Here is a 12430-nt window from a genome sequence, read left to right as displayed (position 1 = left end):
TTGGATGGATTTTGATATATTCAAGCTACACAGCAGCTTTTTGAGCTCAAAATCAGAGAAAAACCCGCAGTGGTTGTTTAAATTTGCATGTAAAGATACATAATGGGGGGGGGGGGTATGGGGAAGACAAATACGATTGCGGGAGAAATTTGTCTCCCGCGCGGGAGATAGGTTGGATGCGGGAGATCATAGATTTTTAGGCCGTTTTGCGGGAGTCTCCCGCGCAATGCGGGAGGGTTAACAGGTATGCCAATTCAAAAAGTTGTTTACAAATTATTTATTAGACATAATAAGACACTATTTAAGGTATACAATGCACAACTGCAGGGTTTATTACCGGTACTGGTGTGCATGAAACAAAAGTTACTCTTTCTTCGTGGAAAGAAATCATAATCGAACAAAGTCAAAGAACACCATTCAAATGTTCAAGAAATGTTGTACCTTCGTTTTTTCAGCTTTGAGAAAAGAAAATGTATGCAGAATTATATTTTTATCTTTAAGAAAACGATTCAAAATTAACTCCTAACTCCTAAGAGAGCTAAAAAAAAAGTCTTTTTTTCAATTCAAACTTTAGTGTCATTTTTTCAACAATAAAATGTTTTGATTTTTTGGACATATACCAAACAATGTTTTTCTGATTGTATTCATATAATGCACATAGTTTGTTTTGACATTAAATGCATATACAGTCAATTTGTTGACAATACAATCAACACACTAAAACAAATACCAGTAGTTTCTTTCCATGATGTACATGTATAAACATGAAAAACAAAACAATGATATTGTTAACATGAACATATATTTTATATGCAAGAATCTATTATACAATATACGGTAGTTAATTATCTTTATGCAAATACATGTTTTATATATACCCACAGTCAGTTAATCAACATGTAATACATAAAAACAATGTTACACTGCTGTGTTATGTTCCAGACATATTGTATTTTCTTCACTATGCCTGTTCCTACCTCAGCCACAAAGAGGTTGTCTCTGGTGTCCACATATAAACCCCATGGATGGTCAAAATGACAGTTGTCAATGTAGCGGAGGAACTGTCCGTCCTGATCCAGGATGTGGCTACGGTCGTTGTCAAAGTCTACAGTCAGGATCAGACCCTGGCTGTCTGTTGTGATGCCGCATGGACCAAATGATCCTTTGGTAGTAGAAGGAGGACCAGTGTAGGTAAACCGGAGTTTTCCGGCCTGATTGACCACCACTATTGCACTGGCCTCATAGTCTGCCACACAGATATCTAGGTTCCTGTTCTCACTGATGTATTTAGTGCCACCAGATGAATAGAGAGGTTGTCCTTTGTCATCGTACTGGATACTTTGTTTCTCTGTGGAGCCAGAGTAACACATAACTTTTGTTTGTTTATAACAATCACTGTTTACAACAATCAGAAGGTCACCAGAGGAGGTACTACAGACACTGCGAGGTTTCCACCCCTGTAGTCTGATCACTGTCTGTATCTGTGTATTCTTCACAATGTTCACAGTTCCACTGTAATCAGTATAAACTAGATCCCCACTCCATGTCACTGCTATGTCCTGTGGACCATTCCCTGACTTGGTTTGGATTGACTTCATTAGTTCCCCCTGCAGGTTATAGAGTCTCAGGATTTTGTCATCACCACACGTCCACATCTCCTCATCACTCAGACAGGACACACTGCGTAATCCTCCACACTCGGTGTTTATCTGTGTGATGATATGTGGTATATCGATGAGTGGTCTGTCCGGGGGAGAAGACTCAGCACTGGGAGAATTCATTGTGTGGCAATGTTCTTCTGTTTTGATAGATAACGCTAACTGGATTGATCAGAGAGTTCTTCCCCCTCACAGGGTTTACACAGATGTATGACAAATGTCAAAGCTACATAGGGGGGGCTGGGGGTCTCACAGAAATGACACCGTAACACATCCTGGGCCCAACGCTCATCAATGGTCAGATACTTTTACTCATGTTCTGAAAAGTAACAAGAGGCCCATGGGCCACATCGCTCACCTGAGCAACAATAGGTATGATACAATCGCCTTAACGTAGTCATAATACAAAGTATCTGGACAATGTTGTATAATACATGAAGATCCTGTATAACTTAAAGTGCATTTATTTCACCCTAGACATTCTTATATTTATATAATCAAGTCCCTTTTCTAACAGGATGATTTCATAGTCATATCACATGTAGAGCATTGCAGTTCTCATAAAGATCCTAAACAATTGTTTATATATGGGATATAAACGTACATCAAACTCTGAACCCCTTGTGAGGCCCAAGAATTGTCCAGGGGCCAAAATCTAAACAATTTGAAAGAATCAGCAATACGTCAAAATGCTTGCATGTGAGTAAATCCATATATCATAACAATTTCATTTTTTGTGAATAATTGAAATATTTTCCTTTGTAAAATTGAATCCCCAAAGTGAATCTACCCTACTCCTCAATATTTTGATTTGAAAGTATTTAAATCTACATTATTTGAGGATGCTTACAGTAAAGATACAGCTTTTCAAGGCAAGTGGTTTTAAATAAAAGATATTTTAGAATTTTTTCTATTTATATACATATATAAATTTTTGCCCCCTCCCCCTATGTTGTGACCCCATCCTACCCCCCGGCGATCATGATTTCAATCTACCCTACTTGAGGATACTTCCACACAAGGTTCATCTTTTCTGGCCAATTGATTTTCGAGAAGAAGATTTAAAAGATTTATACTATATATTCCTATGTAAAAGTTCCACCACCCCCCCCCCCCCCCCCCATTGTGGCCCCCACTCTACCCCTGGGGGTCATCTTTTGAACAAACTTGAATCTACACACCATGAGGATACTTCCACACAAGTTACAGCTTTCCTGGCTAATTGGTTTCTGCAGATTTTTAAAGATTTACTCTATATATTCTATGTAAAACTTTGACCCCCCCCCCATTGTGGCCCTACCTTACCCGCAGGGGACCATGATTTGAACAAACTTGAATCTACACTATCTGAGGATGCTCTCACACAAGATTAAGCTTTTCTGGCCTAATGGTTTTGGAGAAGAAGATTTTTGAAAAATATCAACAAATTTTCAATAAATCCTAATTATCTCCCCTTAAAAGAGAGCATATGGCCTTCATTTTAACAAACCTAAACTCCCTTTACCTAATGATGCTTTGTGCCAAGTTTGATTGAAATTGGCCAAGTGGTTCTGGAGAAGAAATCGAAAAGGAAAAAGTTTACAGACAGACAGACAGATGGACACTGGACAAAGAGTGATCAGAAATGCTCACTTGAGCTTTCAGTTCAGGTGAGCTAAAAACCATTAGTATTTTGACAATAATTTTTATGTACACCATTTAGTCTTTTTATTTTAAGTCTCGTCCGGTCCGGGATAAACAGCCGGTTTAATTATCAATGAAGATATCTTGGGTATCATTGACAAGGTTGGGTACAATAATGATTACGCTATTTATGATAATAAACGTGATTTTGACACGTTCTTCCATTCACGTCTTGTTTTCCTTAAACCGAACAATAATCGCAAGAATATTTTTACATTTTAAAAACAACAAGGACCCACTTAATTACTATCACTATGTGTATGCCTCAAACAGAATCCAGTAAGTGAGTAACATAAACATCCAACAACAGCAAATTTCTTACGGTAGCCTCTATGGATAATAAATTGGTTATTCTGTACACATGTAAATCGTACATAGAATTTTGATTGGAATGAAGTTTTTTCTAAGTAAATAAAGTTTTATATCATTTTTAATGATTGTTTACGATAAGTATTCAAGTCATTGCTGGTACAAGCTTCCGTAGTTTATATGGTATTCCCGAGAGTAAATCCAAAGTCAACAACAATTTATGCATTTATTTTTTTAAATTCTCTTGCATTCTGAAGCTGTGTCATTTCATTGAACAGAAATCTGATTTTTTTTTGGGGGGGGGGGGCAAAAAAAAGCAATCTAGCAATGGAAAATTCACGATCAATGCAAGAATACTCACGATTTCCACGAGTTCGATCAAAATTATTCACTTACCACGAGGTCAGTTCACAGAACTTTTCACAGAAGCGGTGCGGATCAGAAAACCTTGGCTAGCGAAGATGAGGTCAGTTATACAGGCACAGAGCATCGTTTCTTAAAGGGGGGGGGGGCAAAGTAACACATCTAAAAATCTCGACAAGCGTGAAAAAAAAAATCAAAATCATGACAGTCCTGATCCGTGGGTGGAGGTGGGGGGGGGGGACATATATAACATTAATTTCACTGTTAATATCCTCCCATTTAATTCCATTTTTACATGCTCCCACAAAAGTTGAGGGGGTTGGGGGAATATACATGTTAATTTACTTTTTTATATGTAAATTAAAAAAAAATATGTTTGCTTAAAAAAAGGGGGGGGGGGGGGGGTAGCCCCTGCCTAGCGGCAATGTTACTGTGTTTGAACCACGGTATTGATATCAGGTTAACAGACATCTGGTAAGTGACAGTAGTTGAAAGTGCATGTGTAAACATTGTTATGGTGTTCCAATGGGACCACTTCAACCTTCGCGCTTTCGCGTTTTGGGCGAAGATGCGAGAATGCGAGGTTGCGAAGGAGAAAGTGTGAAGGTGCAAAGGGGAAGAAAAGAAATCGCGAAGCGCGACGATGCGACGACGAAAGTGCGAAGTTGCAAAGGCGAAAGAGCGATACTACTATCGCTCCTTTGCCATCGAAACTTCGAAATCTCTTAATTACTAGTACTGTATTTCGTTATAACAAGTCAATGAACTTTATTCTCTTAACTGAATTTACAGTGTAGAGAAAATGAGTCAGTATAAGTATCACTTTATAGCAAATTAGATATCTCATTTTAACGAGTTCATTAGTTATCTCGTTATAACGGTTAAATCATCTCTTTATAATGCAATACATGTGTATATACCGGTATAATGTCAATTATCCATCGTTACTCTGGAATAAGCCGTTCTTTATTAAATCAATTTTCAATTCCGCATTTTATGATGTAAGCAAAGACAAGAAACAATGTATTCAATAAAAGCTGTTTATTACAATCATTCATCGTGATAAAAGACAATGTGAAATTCATATAAATACATATTGAAATAAAAAAAAAAGAAGCATAAATGACATATTATTGACTTTATACGACTTTCTGTAATATATAATAGCTAATTACACGCAAAGCAAATTTCAACTTTGAGAAAATATAATCACGAATCATTCTTCACCAGAGAACTATCTATGCATGGGTACCGGATTCCTGTTACAAAGGAATATTAACATTATAATGAATATCAGACTCCTGTTAAACACCGAAGTTCATTTGTAATAAAGTACCAGCTCTGCGTACTGGAACCCTGTTATACCGGATCTCGAGTACTAGTATTCGCTATGCCGGGATACTGTCCAGGATCCTTTTATACCGGAGTTTTAGCTATGGGTACCGGAGTCATGTTACCGGGGTATTAGCTAAATCTGGGTACCGGAGAACTAGCTATAGGTATTGTTTACTGTCCTTTTATACCGGAGTATTAGCTTTGGGTACTGGAGTCATGTTGCCGGGGTATTAGCTTTAATTTGGGTACCGGAGTACTAACATATGGTTACTAGAGTCCTGTTACACCGGAGTGTTAACAATGTGTACTCAGTCCTTTTCTATTGGAGTGTTAGCTTTGTGTCCCCGAGACCTGTTATACCGAAGCATTAACAATGGTTACTGGAGCTAGTCCTCTTACATAGGAGTACATGTTAAGTTATAGCGATGAATAAAACATTGAAAAACCATACATTGTCGTCAGATACGGTGATAAATAGGGGATGGGGGTTGTTGAAGATATACACATGTAAACAGATTTCAACTGCTAACATAAAATAGAAATCAAGAACACTATTTCTACCACACAGACCATATCTGCATGCCAAAACTCGCGCAACGAAGTCTCAAAACTAACCAAAAATGTTTCTTTACAGGTTCCATATACCGGGTATCATGTATTTCGTTCAGTTGTTAAATTATTGCCTTTGTATTCAGCGGTGCTCGCCGTAATAATGACGGACATATCGGGCTGATGCTGCCTCGTCTACATACGTGTTGAAGGGTGGGGCCATAGCACGGGTTTGTAAGACATCCAGGTCTGATCGGATGGTCCCTGAGGTCGCCTTGGCCTGAACTGAGGCCGTTATCTTGGTGGCTTTGTTCTCTTTTTTCCTGCATTGACTTTGAGCATGCCCCGTGTGTATGGGAGGTAGGGTCACTCCGATGGACTCTTGCTTTGGGCCAGTTTTTCGCTGTCCGGTGTTTTTGTGGACCACCGTTGCACATCTTCTAGTCTCGACTGTCTGAGGGATGCCATACACAGAAGCAAGTTTTGTATGGATAGCAGGGAGTTTGGTGCTCTTGTACTCGTGACCATATCTGTCCACGTGCCCTACGTACTGTCTGCCATAGCATGTCTGTTGGTATCCTCTACCAGGGATCCCATGAGGTTTGGTCCCTTTCTGTCCCTTGACTCCCATCACATTTCGGCAGTGTTTACCATGATACTGACCGGGGTGATAGTACATCGGTGGTGGACTGGTTGGCGAGAAGCCAGTGGGGGGTCGCCACCTAGCACTTTGTGGTGTTAAGGTTAGGGTGGAGTCTGTCAACTCTGTGTAGGCACTCTCTGGAATCAAGCGGCCGCTCTCATGGAACGAAGGTGAGTGACCAAGAGAAGAGGCGTCGCTGTCCATATAGCTGTCCAGGGAACAGCTGTCCAAGCTATCTCTGTCATCATTAAAGGGAAGTCTTCCTACCAAGAAGTCTTTCCTGTTCGAAAAATCCATTTTTTACTTCTCTCTGAAATAAAATTACAAATATGAAGTTTTTTCTAAAAAGACAATGCATGGTTGTCAAAAAGATACAATTATTAATGAAGGCTATACAGTTTTGAATAATTTACCTGTAAATCGTTTTCAATGTCCAAGCTTACAAGGCTGTTAATACGATTTACTATGAAAATTGATATTTGGCGAAGTTTCACAACTTTTATCAAACTATGGATATACCACAATACATTGACGTCATAATAGAATAATTCTTAATAGAATTCTGGGAATGCACTATGACGTCATGAATAGGGACGGTTGAAAATGCTATGGGTGGCCAGTCTTTATTTTTTCTGTTTATCAACCAGAATTAAATTGGGCTTAGTTTCACCTACAAAATATATAGACCATTTATCATTCTGAACTCTTATGTATTCGGAAATAAAAACTGCTCATAGAATATTTTGTCGTTTATATTCGTATTCGCATTGCGCATGATTGAAATAAACTGCGTGTACTTCCGGAATATTCTGACAGATTTTGTGAAAAGTGCGTTATGTCAATTAACAAGTAGATTTGTACTCGGAATTCAGTTTCCAGTTATTTTAACCTCGTATAGCAACAGATGGCCGCATCAGAGTCATCGCAGGACAACGGCCCGGGGGGAGCGACGGGTGGACCCGAGGAGGACGGCAGGGCTTTTTTCGAATGCAATATTTGTCTTGATACAGCAAAAGATGCCGTTGTTAGCATGTGTGGTCATCTTTTTTGGTAATGAATATGAGTCATGTGTCCCAATTATACCAATCATCTCTATTCATAATAGATTGATATAGAAGTTTTGCAAGAAAAAAGAATAAAATTATTGTGATGAAACTGTTACAGAGACATAAATAAGTACGACTTGATTAGATGTATTAGAATAATGCTTGTCACCTCTGAACGCATGTACTACCTAGTGTGTCTTATATCTGTTTCAATTTTGTAGCTGGCCTTGCCTGCATCAATGGCTCGAGACAAGACCAAATCGTCAAACATGTCCTGTGTGCAAAGCAGGTATCAGTAAAGACAAAGTAATTCCAATTTATGGAAGAGGGGCATCAGAGCAAACAGACCCAAGGTAAATCATTGTAAATTTTCTTTAGGAGAAAGGCAGTTATGTTTGAAATGTACGACTATACTCTGAGGTATCCTTGAATCACATTTTGTTTAATTATTTTAACTTAATTAACTTCTTTGACTGAATGTGTTTTTAAGTGTAAAATCAGAAAATCTGTTATAAACGTTTACTTGGGACAAACTACAATATCTTTGTCATTTTTATAGTTGATACAGGGGTAGACAAATAGAATTTTAGAGTACTTGCCCTCGGACAGGTCACAATCACTAAATTACCTGCCCTACCAAAAAAATTGCTCGCCCTACATTCAACTTAAACAATAAATAAACACCAAATCATTGTTATCAAGTTCATTTATTATTTTTTAACAGACTCATAGATTAAGTCATCAAAATCTGACACTTGATCAGGCAGTTATCATCCTGTGCTTTAATGTAGCCCTTCTGACGTTTTGTTTGATTGTTTTAGCATGTTTGGATGGAATGTTGTTGTCATAGATCTGTGTCTGCCGTTTGTTTTTATACTACGGAGGCTACTATGGACATATTTGAAGTTGACCTACTGATTACAGTGACGAATTTCTCCATTTTCTATTGCTCTATGTTAATTTAAAGCTTGCATCGCTACTCAGATAAACATCCCATAGAAGCGTTTAAACGACAAGAACAACACTCATTACGACCTTAGAGGGGGATATAAATAATTTACTTTATTATCGGAACCTCTCTTTATTTTATGAGTTTCATGTTTGTGAGTTTACTTTCGTTTCACAATACTCTGAAAACTTTCGTCAACTTTTTAATTGTATTGGAAATACAAATGATTTAATGGCTAAGAAATAAGTACTTGTCCGAGGACTACTACTACTTAACATATTAGTTGTCCGACCAGTAAAAATACTCGCCCCGGGCGTCGGGCAATGCTATTTGTCTGGCCCTGGTTGATAGAGGGCTATAAATTATGTCTCAAGGATTCATTTAATCTTGGTTGAGATTTGACTGTGCTTGATATTTAAAATGGCACCGTCACCAAATCTCTTGACAGTCCTTCATATTCATGCCTGGAAGTTCAGCCCAAATGTTGGCCACTTGTCTTGGTTATACTCGTAATATTTATGTGTCTTGCCTGCCTTAAGATTGCAACTCTCCCCCATTCCCACACTTAAAAAAACAAGGTGGAAATCTATTAAAACCCGATTGATGCATGCATGATTATATCAATTAGTCATTGTGATTAGATCATTATGTAAATGGGTTACCGGTATATGCTAAATGAATTTTGTTACTTTTTCAGGGAAAAATTACCCCCCAGACCTCAGGGTCAGAGGTCAGAGCCTGAAAACAACAGGGTAAGCATGTAAACTTAACATAAACCCATGCTTGTAGTGAACTGTGCACAGATTATTTGAATTAGATATACATGTATAGATTTTTAAAAAAGGGTTATGAAGATTAAGGCATGACAAAAAATGTTTCGTCTTGTCAATTACTGTAAACTAACTTTTATTTGTGTTTGAAAATTTTTTGTGAGATTTGCGTGGCCCTTGTCATCATGAATTTTTTATGCTGTGGATGTCTAACATTTTTGTAGCATCTAGTTCTTGATCACAAAAATTAGTCAACACGAACCAGTTTATCTTTGGTAGGTCGTGAAATAAAATCAGTAAAAATTAATATATGTTAATAACAAATATATTTCTTCTGCTTTATTTTGACTTATTTATATGCAATCTAATGAAAATCAGACTCAGGAATATTTGATTAATAGGCATTTTGTATTGTAGATGTCTTGTTTTAATTATATTGAGCTATACATTCAAACGCAAAGATGATTTAGATTATACCAAATGTGAATCCTCTTCCCTCACAGACAGCTACATGTATGTAATATGAAGGCCCAGAAAAGTTGCATAATTAGAATACATGTGTATTGAAATTCAAATTCTGTGCAAGTCGTTAAGTAAGTGTCATACAGAAAAAATACCTTAAAAGTTTTATTTTAATATAAACTATTCTTATACCAGTTTTCTTTATGTAAATTGAAACACACAAATTTTGAGTCCATAATTATTATTTATATAATAGTGCTGTGATGTGCATGAACTATGCCTAAATAATAAGTCAGGGTTTGATACATGGTGCAGGAGCCGGAGGCGAGTGTACTATGTATCAAACCCTGACTACTATTTAGACATAGTACATGCACAACGCAAAACTATTGTTATTTTAATGCCGACTGTTGTATATACATGTACTGACGTGCTTTGCTATAAGTAGCTATGACATTTGAGTGTTGTCTTGTCCCTCAAAATAGTAACTGGAAGAGCAAGCATTTGTTCTTTCAAATTAATCTATTGATTTAATTGATTTTTTAATCAACAAGTTCTTGTACATTAAAAAGATCAACAAAGGTTTATGTTTTTTTCAAGAAATGAGGGACGTTTGACCTTTCCGAGAAAACTGGAAATGTTTAGCAGACAAAATCTGATTGATTTTTTTCTTGTACATTCTTTATTAAGCGACATTTAAAAAAGCATTTTTGCGATTCTCATGTAGAATTTTGTTGAAAAATCTTTAATCAATTTGTTCAAAAGTTTATCAGAAATTTAACTTTAAAATTACCATCAGTATTGAGGTGTTTTTGGAAAGATTAATAATTTTAGTTGCTTGATGTCAATCTTATGTATCTACATTTTATATTATATAAATACCATTTTACACATCAACGGCTAATGTTGGGATTCAAGAGGTAAAGATTTTAGGGTCAAGAGTACGGAACCCGCTGTCGGCGCTTGTAAGATTTTCATTAAAACATTTGACATGCTCTATTTTGGTATAGTATGCTTAAGCTATATAAACCCTATATGAACTATGCGGAAATAGATGAGTATTGTAAATATAGGGACAAATTGACAGGAGGTATAATAAATACCGGTAGTCATCCAGACTTGAAATTCATGTACTGGTATAAATACAATTTGGCATTGAATTTTCTTTGTGAACTTTGACTAAAAGAGTCTGACTTTGACAACCAAAGTTCAAAGATGCACATTTTCCAAAATCGATATTCTCCGACTTATTACATTGTTACTGTGGTTTCATTAATATTCAAGGGTATCAATTTTCGTGGATAAAGTGAAAATCACAGTTTCAAGAATACGTAAATTCGTGGCCAATGACCCTATCAATACAAAATGTTAATAGAAATTGCATTTCAATGAATACTTAATTTCAAGGATCAACTTAATAACGAAATCCACGAAAATTGGTATTCAGTGAATAGTGATGAAACCACAGTATGTTATTTCAATTGAGAAAATTAGTTACTGCATAAACATTTGCAACTCATATAAATGGTATTAAATTTTGAAAATTTATTTATAAAATATCTCAGGGTTTCCCAGGCTTTGCCTTTGGAGATGGTGGCTTCCAAATGTCTTTTGGAATAGGAGCCTTTCCATTCGGAATCTTTGCCTCCACATTGAACTTTAATGATGGAAGACCAGGTCCAGGTATACCTAGAACTAATTTGACTCGTCAAGAGTTTTCTGTTAGCTTTCATCAATTTGAAATAAAATGATACAGGTACATTGTGTAGTTTTGATTTCCAGTACTTGTAGAATCAATAATCACAATAATCACCATTTATGATAACTTTGTTGTAACACATTTTAAATATTGATTAACTTTAGCTCTGAATATGAAATGAGAACTTATCTATGTTGTTGTTTTTTTCAGCTCCACCTGGCACTGCACATCATAATGAAGAACAGTTTCTGTCAAAAGTCTTCCTTTGGGTGGCTGTTCTCTTCATATTTTGGCTCTTAATAGCTTGATGTAAACATGAAAAAACTTAAGAGGATTATTATTATTGTCATAATGATTAAACAGAAGAGAGAAAATGTGGTGTATGTGGGTGTGTGTGTGTCACTGTGTGTGTGTGTGTGAGAGAGAGAGAGAGAGAGAGTGTGTTAAATTAACATCACTGTGTGTGGAGTGTATATTTTGATTTATGAATGGGAATACATATAATTAGTAAACTGATTTAAATTTGCTTGACATAGAATTTCACATTACCAAATGTTAGTATATATTCTGAGCTGCTTAGAAATTCCAATTGTGAAAAGGATAGATATTTGTATGTGTGATGAATGCAGTTGATTGTTTAAGTTTGTGTGAGATTAAATTTTATATTGTTTTCAAATTGATATTATTGTGCAACACTAGAGAAACATTGTACATGTATACGCATATATAGCAATGTCATATAATTATATGTTAGTACATTTATTGAAATGCTGTAGGCGAATTTTATCAAAAGAATTGCAAAGTTTGTATGATTAATGGAAAAGAAACTGTTCTGTCGTATCGTGCCAGTGCAGGTATACAATATGTTCCAATATTCATTAATGTGTTAAAATCAAAGATTATTGTGATAAAATAGTCTTAACTTGTTAATTGTTGTTATGAAAATAAAACTCATTGAATGAGA

At 36.3% G+C, this 12430-nt stretch overlaps 3 protein-coding genes across 3 annotated transcripts; 1 reads left to right on the top strand and 2 right to left on the bottom strand.

Moving 5' to 3' along the window:
* Nucleotides 1-268: 268 nt before the first annotated feature.
* On the bottom strand, nucleotides 269-3659 carry LOC128186841 (uncharacterized). Its single transcript, XM_052856770.1, has 2 exons — nucleotides 3589-3659; nucleotides 269-1977 (listed from the first exon to the last, which is right to left on the bottom strand). Exon 2 carries the CDS (start codon nucleotides 1779-1781, stop codon nucleotides 885-887), a length of 897 nt encoding a protein of 298 aa, XP_052712730.1. The 5' UTR covers nucleotides 1782-1977; nucleotides 3589-3659; the 3' UTR covers nucleotides 269-884.
* Nucleotides 3660-5086: 1427 nt separating this feature from the next.
* Nucleotides 5087-7177, bottom strand: LOC128186844 (uncharacterized). The gene has a single exon (XM_052856774.1). The coding sequence runs from the start codon at nucleotides 6835-6837 to the stop codon at nucleotides 6040-6042; it is 798 nt and encodes a 265-aa protein (XP_052712734.1). The 5' UTR covers nucleotides 6838-7177; the 3' UTR covers nucleotides 5087-6039.
* Nucleotides 7178-7331: 154 nt separating this feature from the next.
* On the top strand, nucleotides 7332-12430 carry LOC128186845 (E3 ubiquitin-protein ligase RNF185-like). Its single transcript, XM_052856775.1, has 5 exons — nucleotides 7332-7590; nucleotides 7808-7939; nucleotides 9233-9287; nucleotides 11333-11450; nucleotides 11677-12430. The coding sequence occupies exons 1-5, from the start codon at nucleotides 7445-7447 to the stop codon at nucleotides 11772-11774; spliced, it is 549 nt and encodes a 182-aa protein (XP_052712735.1). The 5' UTR covers nucleotides 7332-7444; the 3' UTR covers nucleotides 11775-12430.

Source organism: Crassostrea angulata, chromosome 6 (genome assembly GCF_025612915.1).
Source record: "Crassostrea angulata isolate pt1a10 chromosome 6, ASM2561291v2, whole genome shotgun sequence".
Classification (NCBI taxonomy): Eukaryota; Metazoa; Mollusca; class Bivalvia; order Ostreida; family Ostreidae; genus Magallana; species Magallana angulata.
This window is presented reverse-complemented; position numbering and strand designations above follow the sequence as displayed.